We start from the raw sequence: 15,620 nt of genomic DNA, 5'->3' as shown, positions 1-15,620 counted from the left end.
TCTTATGCGGTAAATGTCTATGAAGGAGGGAGGCATTGAGATTTTCGTTTCTGCGGTTTTGGCTGTTTTTTGGATCGGTTTTTAGGTTTTTGTGCGAAAAAAGTTCGCTTTTTCGGTTTTGATTTTCAGAGCGGTTTGCGGATTTTACGTGTTTTTGCGTTCGGTTTTCGGTTTTTGCGAAAACTCTGATGCGGTTGTCGTTTTTTTCTTTTTGACCCCTTTGGAGGTGAAAATGTAGCGGTTTTGTCAGGTTTGCACGTGGTTTTCGGTTTTGCTTACATTTTTCGTCGGTTTTCCGCTTTCCCAGAGAACCCAAGCCCCCCTCATTAAGTGGTAAGTTGGCTCATTCCGGAGGGTGATCGCTTAATAGGTTTGAATGTAGCTCTCATTTGCACTAAATTAAATGAAAACCGCATTCATCTTAATCAATAAGAAATTAGAAACTTTTTCATGTATATTATTAGATCGCAACGAGTTAAGTATTAAAATATAACTGCCGAACGAAATTGAACCTTCGAAAAAACACGGGGAGGATCAGTAGGAAAGCCATAAATATAATGTTTTCAACTCCAGGACTACGATATAAGAAAAGAGGAACAGCATTTTGCCTTGGATGGCTTGCATTTTAAGAGATATTTTTAGATTTTTTCGCATTTATCAACCTTATCTCTGAGTAGTACTGCCAGAAAAAAAAAATCCGCAAACCTATTTTTTTTTTTTTTGCATATGCAACAAAGCTGCCCTAATTGTTTCTTACTTGTTGTGAACTGCTCCATCGTTTTGAGGATCTGTGACGGCGAGATCCAGGTTTAGAACATAACCCATGACTTGTCCATCATCAGCAACGTAACCACACACGTTTATAACAAAATTGGTTACACACTCAAATCCGGAGGCTCTTTCGAACCCTAGTACGCCATCTCTAGCAACAAGTTTGTAGTGATCTACGACCTCTCTAGCTTCTTCGTCGTTTGAAGGCGTGGAGCTGATCGAGCAATCCATTTTCTGCGCTAGAGTGTCAGAGTGCGACGTGGCGTGTTGGTCCGAGCGTTTTATATCTTATAAAATAATCAAGGCACATTCCAAACACTTGTCAATCACGATATGACAGGAACAAGGTAACAAGATTTCGTTTCCTGTTTTTGACATTGATCTCTGAGGGGTTTGTGTTAATGAGGGCCTTCGGGTAGCCAATCATTAGCAGATTTGCTTTGAAATTCTCAATTTTCTCTTCGAATTTTGTTTTGGAAGAGTTTGTTCTCAGTAGTCCTAGGGCCTCCCCTTTAATGAAGCCTTTTTTAAACCCTTGTGGGTGAAAGGAACTAAAATGCGTATACTGAAATGTTTCAGTTTGGTTAAAATGAGTACGCACATCAAGGATTTTTTCTTTTTTGAATCTTTCGCCTTTGAAGGTGTAGGTGTCCAGGAATGTTATTTCCTTATCGGAAATTTCAGCCGTATACTTTGTCGTTGAGTGATGATTGTTTGCTTGTTCAGTGAAGCTTTCTATTTCTGCTTTGTTTGTATTCCATGGCGAGAAGATGTCGTCTAAGTAGCGTTTCCAAACAAAGGGGTTTAGCAGGCTTTTGTTAAGGATTTTCTTCTCTACCTTATTCATTAATATATTAGAAAAGGCGAAAGCCATTTTCGTGCCCATGTGTTTGAAGGTAGTTTTTTCCATTAAACTGGAAAGAATTTTCTTGCAGAATTAGTCTAATCCCTTGTTTTAGTAGTTGTGCAGGGATAGGAGTTTCGTTTCTATGGAATAGTTCGTATGCTCTGCATACAGTTTCTATTCCCTCCCCTTGCAGTATATTTGTGTATAAGCTCGTCACGTCCACTGGTGCACGTCCACTCGTCACGTCACTGGTGCAGGCTTGTGTATTTTAGCTAGAGTGTAGAATTCAGGAATTAGGGGCGGGTTTGGTGTCTGACAAAGTCATTTTTTAGTAATGTCTTGAATATGATAGCGATACTCATAGGGTGGGTTGTGGCAAAAATCACGTGTGCTGTAGTCATGTTACAAACACTCGTTTCTTTGGAACGAGGCGAGGGGGCGTTACTCCCCAAGGAGTATAGTCAAAAAGTGGCACGTATCTTCAATTTTAATCAGCGTCTTACTTATATATCTGTGTTTTTCGTGTGAAATTTGTCTTTCACTTCCCCAGAAGAAGGTCCGTGACTGCGACCGAAACGTCAGGAAAAAATTTTTTTACCCTTAACTGATTTAAGAAACGCTTATTTGAAACTTATTTGAAACTTATTTGTATTTTAAAATGTTCTTAACACTCGTTTCTTTCTTCATATTTTATTATGATTTTTAATTATTTGGGCGTCACTCCCCAAGGAGTATATTCCTACTTGACTCTTGCCAACAAGAGGTACCCTCGAAAATTTTACCCTCGCCCTCGACATGAAAACCTCGAACCTTGACAAAAAGTTAGGATCTTTAGTGGTTCTAACAAAACAAAGAGTTAGACTCGTATTTAGTTATGGCATGATTTTTTCATCCATATTACCAGAACGTATTGTTACAAACTTGTATGCCAAATAAATGTTACTTTATTGATTCTGAGCCTGGCGTGCCTGTGTCACAAGCAAAGCTCTTCGCATTTTTCAGGAGCGGTCGAAGGCTGCGTCGGGACCTGTTCGGTGAAAAAGCTGTTGGTATAATCTCCTGGGAAACTAAAAATACAAGAAATTGGTATTGTATAGATTGAAAAATTCTGTTGCTTTATTCGCAATTCATTTTCCTGGCAAAAATTCTATAGTAAAACAGGAACCTATAATTCTTTTGAATTGCTGCTGTAAAAGTATATTTCTTAATGCGGAAAAAGCAAAATCATCTAAAAATTGATCATCGGAGTGGGAATTCAGCTCCTGCTTTATAACAAGGCTAAGAAAAATTTCTTGGCAAAAGTTTTTAAAGTTCCTGGCAAAAGTTATTTTTTCGCTCCTATCATGAATTTGCTGGGAGAAATTCTTATCGTACTTTTCCTAGCTGGATGGAATAAACTACTATTTCTTTCGTTGTAAGCTCTTGAATTTTTTCCACCATTTTGATGAATTCTGCCTTAACATCTTTAAGCAAATGGTGGTAGGCCTCCGTCGGTCAAGGTCGAACATGGGTATGGCATCCTAATTGTGTGCTTGGCTGGAGCATCGGCGACTATGAATGTGAAGACCAATGCGTGAATGGTCTTCACAATACGTGAATACAAATCCTTCCAATATAATTAATAGGAAAAATAAGTTTATGACAAAAAGACGAAAAATAAATGATAATAATAATAATAATAAAAGAAATCATAAGCAAAAAAAGCCCCTTAGATTTAGTCGAAATTTGACCACTATAGGAATGAGAAAGGAAAAAGAAAACAAGTCAATAGCCTTAAGAAAACGACAATTGAAAAGTAGAATCTGCCGAAACCACGAATGGCTGAAGAAGAATAGAATTCCAGGCAGGAAATCCATTGAGAGGTATACGATTGTAAGAATTCGAGCAAAAAAGAAAAAGGGAACAAAAAGCTCTTTGAATAAAAATATCTTGACTAAAAAAACAGATACTGTAGCTTAAGTCTATGGCAATAAACTTAGTCAATTGCCTTGAATTGTAATTTATTCCAGCATCCAGTAAAGACTAATTAAACGAAGATGTTTCTGCCTCGAAGCGGTATTGAAAAATTATTTGAGTAAATGAGAGGCCGGTATTAAAAGCCGATGGTTTATCGTCCTCTGTTTTTTCATTTTCTAGAAAAGTGTTGAATTTTTCCAAGGAAGAATAACCTTCTAATCTTTCCTTTTCCAATTTTTTCTTTCGGGTTTAGTCTGCTTCATTTTGAAGAGAAGAGCTGTTTGAATTTCGCTGTTATTACACCTTTCTGCAAAATACAAGTTGAAAGTAACAAAATAATACAATCTAGTGATAGCGAGTGATAGCTGGCGATAGCCAGTGATAGCTAGTGATAGCCAGTGATAGCTAGTGATAGCCACTGATAGTCAGTGATAGCTAAGGATAACTAGGGATAACTAGTGATAGCCAGTGATAGCTAGGGATAGTCAGTGATAGCCAGTGATAGCCAGTGATAGCCAGTGATAGCTAGTGATAGCCAGTGATAGCTAGTGATAGTCAGTGATAGCTAGTGATAGCCAGTGATAGCTAGTGATAGCCAGTGATAGTCAGTGATAGCTAGGGATAACTAGTGATAGCCAGTGATAGCTAGTGATAGCCAGTGATAGCTAGTGATAGCTAGTGATAGCCAGTGATAGTCAGTCATAGCTAGGGATAACCAGTGATAGCCAGTGATAGCCTGTGATAGCTAGTGGTAGCCAGTGATAGTCAGTGATAGCAAGTGATAGCCAGTGATAGCTAGTGATAGCTAGTGATAGCCAGTGATAGCTAGTGATAGCTAGTGATAGCCAGTGATAGCCAGTGATAGTCAGTGATAGCTAGGGATAACTAGTGATAGCCAGTGATAGCCTGTGATAGCTAGTGACAGCTAGTGGTAGCCAGTGATAGCAAGTGATAGCCAGTGATAGCTAGTGATAGCTAGTAATACTCGGTGATAGCTAGTGATAGCCAGTGATAGCCAGTGATAGTAAGTGATAGCTAGGGATTACTAGTGATAGCCAGTGATAGCCTGTGATAGCTAATGATAGCTGGTGGTAGCCAGTGATAGCCAGTGATAACCAGTGATAGCAAGTGATAGCCCGTGATAGCCAGTGATAGCTAGTGATAACCAGTGATAGCCAGTGATAGCTAGTGATAGCTTGTGATGGCCAGTGATAGCTAGTGATAGCCAGTGATAGCCAGTGATAGCTAGTGATAGCCAGTGATAGCCAGTGATAGCTAGTGATAGCCAGTGATAGCCTGTGATAGCCAGTGATAGCTTGTGATGGCCAGTGATGGCCAGTAATAGCCTGTGATAGCCTGTGATACCTAGTGATTGCTAGTGATAGCCAGTGATAGCCTGTGATAGCCAGTGATAGCTAGTGATAGCCAGTGATAGCCAGTGATAGCCAGTGATAGCTAGTGATAGCCAGTGATAGCCTGTGATAGCCAGTGATAGCTAGTGATGGCCAGTGATGGCCAGTGATAGCCAGTGATAGCCTGTGATAGCCTGTGATAGCTAGTGATTGCTGGTGATCGCCAGTGATAGCCAGTGATAGCCAGTGATAGCCAGTGATAGCTAGTGATGGCCAGTGATAGCTTGTGATAGCTAGTGATAGCTAGTGATAGCCAGTGATAGCTAGTGATAGCCAGTGATAGCTCGTGATAACCAGTGATAGCCAGTGATAGCCAGTGATAGCTAGTGATAGCCAGTGATAGCTGGTGATAGCCAGTGATAGCTAGTGATAGTGAGTGATAGCTAGTGATAGCCAGTGATAGCTAGTGATAGCCAGTGATAGTCAGTGATAGCTAGGGATAACTAGTGATAGCCAGTGATAGCTAGTGATAGCCAGTAATAGCTAGGGATAGTCAGTGATAGCCAGTGATAGCCAGTGATAGCTAGTGATAGCTGGTGATAGCCAGTGATAGCCAGTGATAGCTAGTGATAGCCAGTGATAGCTAGTGATAGCTAGTGATAGCCAGTGATAGTCAGTCATAGCTAGGGATAACTAGTGATAGCCAGTGATAGCCTGTGATAGCTAGTGATAGCTAGTGGTAGCCAGTGATAGTCAGTGATAGCAAGTGATAGCCAGTGATAGCTAGTGATAGCTAGTGATAGCCAGTGATAGCTAGTGATAGCTAGTGATAGCCAGTGATAGCCAGTGATAGTCAGTGATAGCTAGGGATAACTAGTGATAGCCAGTGATAGCCTGTGATAGCTAGTGACAGCTAGTGGTAGCCAGTGATAGCAAGTGATAGCCAGCTATAGCTAGTGATAGCTAGTAATAGTCGGTGATAGCTAGTGATGCCAGTGATAGCCAGTGATAGTGATAGCTAGGGATAACTAGTGATAGCCAGTGATAGCCTGTGATAGCTAATGATAGCTGGTGGTAGCCAGTGATAGCCAGTGATAGCCAGTGATAACCAGTGATAGCAAGTGATAGCCCGTGATAGCCAGTGATAGCTAGTGAAAACCAGTGATAGCCAGTGATAGCTAGTGATAGCCAGTAATAGCCTGTGATAGCCAGTGATAGCTAGTGATAGCCAGTGATAGCCAGTGATAGCTAGTGATAGCCAGTGATAGCCTGTGATAGCCAGTGATAGCTTGTGATGGCCAGTGATAGCCTGTGATAGCCTGTGATACCTAGTGATTGCTAGTGATAGCCAGTGATAGCCAGTGATAGCCAGTGATAGCTAGTGATGGCCAGTGATAGCTTGTGATAGCTAGTGATAGCTAGTGATAGCTCGTGATAACTGGTGATAGCCAGTGATAGCCAGTGATAGCTATTGATAGCCAGTGATAGCCTGTGATAGCCAGTGATAGCTTGTGATATCCAGTGATAGCCAGTGATAGCCTGTGATAGCCAGTGATAGCTAGTGATAGCCAGTGATAGCCAGTGATAGCCAGTGATAGCCTGTGATAGCCAGTTATAGCTAGTGATAGCCAGTGATAGCCAGTGATAGCCTGTGATAGCCAGTGATAGCTAGTGATAGCCAGTGATAGCCAGTGATAGCTAGTGATAGCCAGTGATAGCCTGTGATAGCCAGTGATAGCTAGTGATATCCAGTGATAGCCAGTGATAGCCTGTGATAGCCAGTGATAGCTTGTGATGGCCAGTGATAGCCTGTGATAGCCTGTGATACCTAGTGATTGCTAGTGATAGCCAGTGATAGCCAGTGATAGCCAGTGATTGCTAGTGATGGCCAGTGATAGCTTGTGATAGCTAGTGATAGCTAGTGATAGCTCGTGATAACTGGTGATAGCCAGTGATAGCCAGTGATAGCTATTGATAGCCAGTGATAGCCTGTGATAGCCAGTGATAGCTTGTGATATCCAGTGATAGCCTGTGATAGCCAGTGATAGCTAGTGATAGCCAGTGATAGCCAGTGATAGCCAGTGATAGCCTGTGATAGCCTGTGATAGCCAGTGATAGCTAGTGATAGCCAGTGATAGCCAGTGATAGCCTGTGATAGCCAGTGATAGCTAGTGATAGCCAGTGATAGCCAGTGATAGCTAGTGATAGCCAGTGATAGCCTGTGATAGCCAGTGATAGCCTGTGATAGCTAGTGATAGCCAGTGATAGCCAGTGATAGCTAGTGATATCCAGTGATAGCCAGTGATAGCCTGTGATAGCCAGTGATAGCTAGTGATAGCCAGTGATAGCTAGTGATAGCCAGTGATAGCCAGTGATAGCTAGTGATGGCCAGTGATAGCCTGTGATAGCTAGTGATGGCCAGTGATAGCCAGTGATAGCCTGTGATAGCCTGTGATAGCTAGTGATTGCTGGTGATAGCCAGTGATAGCCAGTGATAGCTAGTGATAGCCAGTGATAGCTTGTGATAGCTAGTGATAGCTAGTGATAGCTAGTGATAGCCAGTGATAGCTAGTGATAGCCAGTGATAGCTCGTGATAACCAGTGATAGCCAGTGATAGCCAGTGATAGCCAGTGATAGCCTGTGATATCCAATGATAGCCAGTGATAGCCTGTGATAGCTTGTGGTAGTCAATGTTAGTACATTAACAGCGGGTAGAGGAGTCATCTAGGACATATGATGTTGTATACATGAAGTCTTTAATACATAGTATTAATAGGTATTAGTTATTGGGACCTGTTATGGCCCTTACATGGACGCTTTACCGATATCTAGCTCTTTGAGGAAACCACAAAAAGATGAATAGTCCTTTATCTTTTAAGCCCTGGCACTGCCTGCAGAGTATGGCACATGCACATGAATTTTTTCCTTTCTTAACATACATTCCACATGGCAGGATCGCCCTTGTGTAATGTTTTGAAGACGCACATAAGCTAAGACTACACAAAGTCAGCACACGGGCCATAATGGTATAATATAGGAACATCAGGATGTCACAAATTACTTTATTCCCAGCATGCTTGGCTACATTACGCATGGCATGTCACGCCACTGTGTAACGCGAAACACGACACATTGCACACATGCATGAGATTTGGTTGAGTTCTGCCATACTCTGCTCACAGGACTCAGGCTTTGTAAGGTTATCAGATCAATTTCTCAGACACACCTAATTTCTTTCTTCAAACACTTTATGCCATTAATTAATGAGTTGGAATCCAAAGATTAATCTTCAGAAAACGAAGCAATAACAAAGCAATACACGTAAGGTATTATGATTAAATTTAATTGTACATGTTTGCCTTAGCACGCCAAATAATTTAATTTTCTCAGGGACAGGTTTTCTTCTTCACTAATTTTCTGAGCTAGACAGTCTCTTGACAAGTACCTGTGATGTGTTCTTTTGACCACAAGGAGAGGTAACTGCTATGCAGTTATTTGCTAGCTATCACTGCTATCAGTACTCGATGGCCACTTCTATCATCCTTGATTTAGTCTGGCTTTTCCTACGAATCATGCAGTAATTTTCAGTCTTTGTATGACTCTTTATGATGATACAACAGCATAAGCTAGGAAAACTGCTTCAAGAATAAGTTACTCACAACAACTCCCTGGCACCTCCTTGTATAGTTTATGCTGTATAGTTTATGTTGTATAGTTTATGCTGTATAGTTTATGGTGTATAGTTTATGGTGTATTGCTTATGCTGTATAGTTTATGCTGTATAGTTTATGCTGTATAGTTCATGCTGTATAGTTTATGCTGTATAGTTTATGCTGTATAGTCTATGCTCTATAGTTTATGCTGTAAAGCCAAATGTGCTGTTTCATTTCTAGCAGTCAATGATGAGGGTGATGGTGGTGATAACCAAGGAGGAAGCAATCCCTTTTCATTCAAGAATTTCCTTTCAGATGACCTGGCATCAAGAAACAAGTGCGTGTTGCCGGTAATAATTAAATTATGTTCAGTCAACCTATAGCTCATCATAGCAGTTGGTCTTACATATTAAAAAATCACTACAATTTATCTAATCCTATCACTTGTGATAAAAGCTAGTTTTTTATGATTGTCACTCAAAATTTCTTAGGTTTTTATTCAAAAGGTGTTTTAAAACATTTGCTTTTCATATCTAAGTTTGTTTTATTGATGTATTTCTGGTTGCTCTTGAATCACATTAATAAATGATAAACACCACAGTGTGCACTAGCTATTGAGTTACGGATGCACGCAGGAGGTTGCTATCTACAAAAGAAGCATGAGAGTTGCTTGAATCAAATCTCACATCAGCAGTGTACACTCATGGGCAAATAGTAGACACTGTATTGACCAATTAGAGTACTCGCTTTATATGATTTATGTTTTAATTGCTATTCAAACCCATATTAGATTTCCGTCTTTTCACAAGTAACAGGAAACTCTTTTTGGGACAAGTTTTAGATCATAACATTGTGAAATATTGTTGTAATGTCATTTTTTTGTTGTTTTTATCAAGATAATTGATAATGAAGTATGTGAAGTGAACACAGATCAGGATAATGGAACAAAAAATGTAGGAACTGATCATTTTATAATCTTTGTATAGTTTGGCTCTGTTATATTCTTGGTTTGAAATGTATTTTTGATTGTTGTTGTAGATCATTCATGTGAATATTTCCACTTGACGCAAATTTCTGTTTCCACAATGAAGTTTGTGAAATCCTTATTTGTCAAATCAATATGTTTGAACCTAGTTGTCAAATTGCTTATTGTACCAATTGGTTTTCTAGCAACTCTTAAAGTTTGATATGGTATTCAAGAATTGATATTCAGAGTCACATCAAGGAAACAATTGCAAATTAATCAGCCCTAAGGCTAATTTGTTTTAACATGTAGAGAACAAAATAATTCTGAAGGAGACCAAACCATCAAAGAATGCAAAGAGTGAAGTTTCAAAGAGCAAGAGTTGTTAAGATGCTGTTTATTTTAGATTTAAGTGCAATTTTGGCACAATCACTGGTTACTAAAAGAACAAATTAATCATGAAAAAGTGTTCCTTTTTTCTTAGGATAGTAATTGTGATTATTTTAAATTAATTAATTTAAGATGATAATTTTTAGAAATAGAACAACAAACACACTATTTCAATAATTAGAGGTCTTTTGTGTTTGAAATGTATAGAGAATTAAAAGTCAAGAATTGGACAGAGAAACTGCTGGCAAACGTGACAGTGGCTCAGAAACAGAGGATGAGAGTGAGTTAACAGGTAGCCTTGAGTCACCAATGAGCGGAAGTATCAAGTACTTTGTAGCATCTCTGGACAGCTCTGAGACTCAGGAAAAGATCATTGAAGAAATGAATCAGGTTAGATGAGACTATACCTTTAGGAAAGCATTAAACACCTATTGGTCAAAGTTTCCCATCCTTCATGATAGCAATAATTATAATACTTTTGGTATGGACTTAAATAACTCTTGTTTTAACCACACATAATGTTATGTTAAATTTAATTAACATCTCCTCTGGGACTTTCAAAACCTTAATTATGATCTTATTTAAAACTCGTCCACAAAAGTTCCCATTTATTCCATTTGACTATTCATTTAATTTAGGTATTCCACAAAAAAACTCCCTTTTCTGCTTGTTTCAACTGTATACCGGTAATTCGTGTTACTAAGAAATAAACCTATTGAATTCTGCCATTACTCTTAGGAGGCAGTAAACACTTTCAGAATACAACTGTTGATTTAAAATCTGCCATGTTATGTCAACAGTTGAAAGAGGAAAATGAAAAACTAAGAAGAGAGTTACAAGAATCCAACCAAGCTGTGGATAAAGAAAAAAGGAGGTGATATGAATCAGCTATGAAATATTTATATAAAGAGGCACTGTGATGGTAAAGTTTCTTGCCCAAAAAATAAATAACAATTTGTAATAACACATTTGTATTGTTTTATATCTCTACCAGAATCATAAGTTTGCAAAAGAAACTAGCAAAGATTGAGAAAAGAGAGGCAGATGAAACTGCGGCTTTAGAAAATATGGTGCAAATGGTGGAGAAAAATTTAGAATTGACTACGGTGAGAAGAATGCATGACTGAGACTTATCAATAGAGGCATTTAAGCTTGTAGTTCAGACAATACATATATCTTATTAACCAAGCACGAGGGCCGTACTGGGAGAATATTGGCCCGAGGGCTTGACAATATGGACGGGGCGCAGCGAGGTCCACACAAAAAAGACTGAAGGCCGATATTCTTCCAGTACGGTCTCGAGCAAGCTTGGTTAATAAGAGATTTATTATACGACTGAAGTTGAAAGGGACACAAGTGTGGTCATTCGGGACCATTCGGGACAGTGCCCGGTCCAATACTGAGAGAATATTAGACCAGCAATAGAGCATTTTGATTGGTTGATTTTAGTTATTGGCCCTCTGACTGCTCGAGTCGTGTAATAATGTTGGTTATTAATATCTAGATTTGTTCCTTCACAAGCTCCACAGCTGGTTTGCTATTACTTTGAGATTCTTTTAGTGATTCAGATTGTGTGAGAATCAACAGTTTTCAGAAAGGAGTGTAGGCTATGAATATTTTAGTAAAGCAGTAACAGATTTGAAACAAGTCTTTTACAGCCTTTTATCAACTAGACTTCCAAGGCATTTGATGCAAATCTGTTAACTTTGTCACCTACTATTCTAAAGATAGCTAAAAGTTATATTGATAATTATATAAAGTTTGATAAAGTCTTTATATCAACCCAAGATGTAAAAAATACAATTGCCAATAGATATTCAAAAACCACCATAAAAAAGGTTCTATTAACTTTTGACTCAGAATATCACATAAATTATCATTTAACAATATTAAACAAGGGAGTCCTAATGAACCTGTTTGAGTTCAAAACTCTCTATATCTCAATATTTATTGTTATTATAGCAAAGAGCTCTCAGAGCTGAAGCTACAGTTGCAAAATTAAAAGAAGAAGTGAATATATTAAAGGTATGGTTAAAGATTCTTAACTTTGTTGCTATTTGCTAGCTGGTGATATACATGAAATGCAGCTATCAGATAACATTCTGGACAAAGGTAAATTTGTGCAAAAAAGATAACAAACTGTTTCCAAGGTATTTCAATAAATTGATTGTTATGTAAGTTGTTTTAAACAAAGACACAATGATATTTCCAAGGTTTTTAGTGAAGCATTTTTGCTGGCAATTCGCCAAGTAATTCATGGCAGTCTCCATATAGACTCCCTGTTACCCAGTCTCCATATAGACTCCCTGTTACCCATTCTCCCTGTGTACCTTGTGTACCCTATGTAGCCTGTGTACCCTGTGTACCCTGTGTACCCGTGTGTACCCTGTGTACCCGTGTGTACCCTGTGTACCCGTGTGTACCTTGTGTACCCTGTGTACCCTGTGTACCCGTGTGTACCCTGTGTACCCTGTGTACCCGTGTGTACCCATGTGTACCCTGTGTACCCTGTGTAGCCTGTCTACCCTGTGTACCCGTGTGTACCCTGTGTACCCATGTGTACCCTGTGTACCCATGTGTACCCGTGTGTACCCTGTGTACCCTGTGTACCCGTGCGTACCCTGTGTACCCTGTGTACCCGTGTGTACCCTGTGTACCCGTGTGTACCCTGTGTACCCGTGTGTACCCTGTGTACCCTGTGTACCCGTGTGTACCCTGTGTACCCTGTGTACCCCTGTGTACCCATGTGTACCCTGAGTACCCTGTGTACCCTGTGTACCCATGTGTACCCTGTGTACCCTGTGTACCCGTGTGTACCCTGTGTACCCTGTGTAACCGTGTGTACCCTGTGTACCCTGTGTACCCTGTGTACCCTACATACATTCGTCTCCTTTAGGAGTTTATTTCAAAATTCCAGACGAGCATCCCAGTCCATTTTATATGGGATTTCCCCCCCGGGCTGATAAAATCATAATAATTTATTCATAATTCATTTGTGAACATACAAAATGAGATTGTGCACGGCCAGAGAGCTTCCATTCATTCCAACTGATGTTTGCCAGGTTTCCTGTATACACGATATACTAGGTATACTTAGGTATACATGAATATACAGGGTGTAGAGGGTACACAAGGTAGACAGGGTATACAAGGGTATACGAGGTATACAAAGGTATACATGATATGCATGGGTACACAGGGTACACAGGGTACACATGGGTACACAGGGTACACAGGGTACACATGGGTACACAGGGTACACAGGGTACACATGGGTACACACGGGTACACAGGGTACACACGGGTACACAGAGTACACACGGGTACACAGGGTACACATGGGTACACAGGGTACACATGGGTACACACGGTACACAGGGTACACATGGGTACACAGGGTACACATGGGTACACAGGGTACACAGGGTACACTGGGTACACAGGGTACACATGGGTACACAGGGTACACATGGGTACACACGGTACACAGGGTACACATGGGTACACAGGGTACACATGGGTACACAGGGTACACATGGGTACACGGGGTACACATGGATACACAGGGTACACAGGGTATACTGGGTACACAGGGTACACATGGGTACACAGGGTACACAGGGTACACAGGGTACACATGGGTACACAGGGTACACAGGAGTACACAGGGTACACAGGGTACACAGGGTACCCTGTGTACCCGTGTGTACCACAGGGTACACATGGGTATTCAGGGTACACATGGGTACACAGGGTACACAGGGTACACATGGGTACACAGGGTACACAGGGTACACAGGGTACACAAGGTACACAGGGTACACAGGGTACACTTGGGTACACAGGGTACACATGGGTACACATGGGTACACAGGGTACACGGGGTACACAGGGTACACAGGGAGAATGGGTAACAGGGAGTCTATATGGAGACTGGGTAACAGGGAGTCTATATGGAGAGTGGGTAACAGGGAGTCTATATGGAGACTGCCATGAATTACTTGCCGGCAATTCACATTGTTTATACATAATTATTAACAGCTATCATATTTTTCCATGGTATGTTTTCGTGGCATTTTTTCATTCAGCATTTCCTTGAATCAGTTCCCATGCACTAATAAGCTCCCTCCTCTGAATAAATACCCACCCCTTACACCATAATTTCAATCAAGGACCCCTCCCCCCTAAAATAAGCCCCCTCCTCCTCTTTTCACTCTTTTAGGGATGCAAGGAAAAGCTGTTTCTATTGCCATTTATTTCTAGCCATTTAAGCTTCAACTACAGCTGAATCAGTACAGGAGAATAATAAGCTCCCCTTTCAATTAAGCACCTTCCTCTAATATGTGTATCACCTTCTGGCCAAAATTTTAAATAAATGCTGAGCACTTATTTGAGGAAATGCAGTTTAAAAACTAAATTATCACATGGGAGCACTTATCTAGTATTTTTTTTTTCAAAGACTGCAGATTACACATGTCTTTTGCATGGGCTCATGAAATTTTTTTTGCTCATTGAAACACTCGCTTGTGCTTGGTTATTCCAAACTGTGCTTAAAATTAAGAAATAATTGTTCTCAATTATAGATTTGGAATCTTGAAAACTTTTCTTTGTCATTTCTAACATTTGCAATGTTCTGTTAGCCAATATCCATGGTAATTACCCAAAACTGTATGTCACTTTGAATATAAAATTATAAAATGTAAGGATACACTTAAAAAGAGCCAATGTCTGCATGGTTAGCAGTCAGATATGAAGCAAAATCTGTACGGGTTTGACTATGTTTGATTTACCTTTACATATGGTTCACAATCATTTTTCTGCAATCCTTTGTCAGACAGAATCTGTTCCCATAGCAACATATAACCAGCTGTTAGATGCCAATCATTATACAATGACAGCTGTCAAAGATAAATCAAAAGCTGCTGCTGATCAAATGAACATAGCAGCAAAAAATGCTGAGCAAGTAGTAAGGTGTGTACTTATTTTTGTATAATCAAGCTTGTTTAATTGTGACAAAAATTAATATTACTTGTTTTCAATCTATATATCAGGGCCCTTTGTTTTTGAACAGGTCTTGGTAATGAATCCTATTGTCATCAATTTATTCCAATGCAACTTTATCAGTATCAATTAATTATATTTGTGAGTCTTTGATCATCATTTTCTATATCAAATGATGTCTATTTTTATTCATCTACTTGTATTCAGCTTTTGTAATGTTGGTTGCAGGAGTAAAATACTTTGATTTAAACATTCTGTATTGATCAAGCATTACATTTTAAATAGTAAAGATGTCCCCATGTTTAAAGAGGGATTATTGTTGTTTAAAAACTCATACTGACATGGAATTTTACCAAATTGTTGCTTTACATGTATGGTCAAAACAATGGCAATATTGAACTCTGTTAGCTTATTTAAAACCATACATATGTTGCTACCATTTCTGTTCAGAGAAAGAACAGTCTATCTTTCCACACTTGTACTGCAGAGCAGTGTGTAATATAAATTTCAGTGAGTCATTTATGACTGCTCATTTGTTTGCTTTTAGGCAACTGCTTACTGGAGTGGGTACACTGAAGTTCATCTCACAACAGCTTGAGTCTATTGATAGAATAACAGATGTTCATGTGCATTCAGAGAAGAGTTAACCCTTTGCAGCATATCATTGATGGCCATATTTTCCATT

At 39.6% G+C, this 15,620-nt stretch overlaps 2 protein-coding genes across 2 annotated transcripts in view; one reads left to right on the top strand and one right to left on the bottom strand.

Annotated features, from left to right (window-relative positions):
* Positions 1-1,093: 1,093 nt before the first annotated feature.
* LOC148734188 (uncharacterized) lies at positions 1,094-1,660 on the bottom strand. Its single transcript, XM_088751882.1, has one exon. The coding sequence runs from the start codon at positions 1,655-1,657 to the stop codon at positions 1,094-1,096; it is 564 nt and encodes a 187-aa protein (XP_088608008.1). The 5' UTR covers positions 1,658-1,660.
* Positions 1,661-2,673: 1,013 nt separating this feature from the next.
* Positions 2,674-15,620, top strand: part of LOC148734187 (endosome-associated-trafficking regulator 1-like) — a gene marked incomplete at its 5' end in the record, with an annotated part of 13,934 nt that continues 987 nt past the window's right edge. Inside the window, 9 exons of the mRNA XM_088751881.1 lie at positions 2,674-2,704; positions 8,821-8,930; positions 9,477-9,533; positions 10,142-10,324; positions 10,735-10,808; positions 10,929-11,040; positions 11,897-11,959; positions 14,769-14,905; positions 15,483-15,620. The exon at positions 15,483-15,620 is cut by the window's right edge and continues 987 nt beyond it. Coding sequence (XP_088608007.1) covers positions 2,674-2,704; positions 8,821-8,930; positions 9,477-9,533; positions 10,142-10,324; positions 10,735-10,808; positions 10,929-11,040; positions 11,897-11,959; positions 14,769-14,905; positions 15,483-15,582 — 867 coding nt within the window. The remainder of the gene's footprint in view (positions 2,705-8,820; positions 8,931-9,476; positions 9,534-10,141; positions 10,325-10,734; positions 10,809-10,928; positions 11,041-11,896; positions 11,960-14,768; positions 14,906-15,482) is intronic.

The sequence above is a fragment of the Stylophora pistillata genome, chromosome 3, assembly GCF_964205215.1.
Source record: "Stylophora pistillata chromosome 3, jaStyPist1.2, whole genome shotgun sequence".
Taxonomy (NCBI): domain Eukaryota; kingdom Metazoa; phylum Cnidaria; class Anthozoa; order Scleractinia; family Pocilloporidae; genus Stylophora; species Stylophora pistillata.
This window is presented reverse-complemented; position numbering and strand designations above follow the sequence as displayed.

Excerpts from the sequence above, each read along its gene's own strand:
- LOC148734188 (XM_088751882.1), bottom strand. The coding sequence starts at position 1,657 with ATGGGCACGAAAATGGCTTTCGCCTTTTCTAATATATTAATGAATAAG.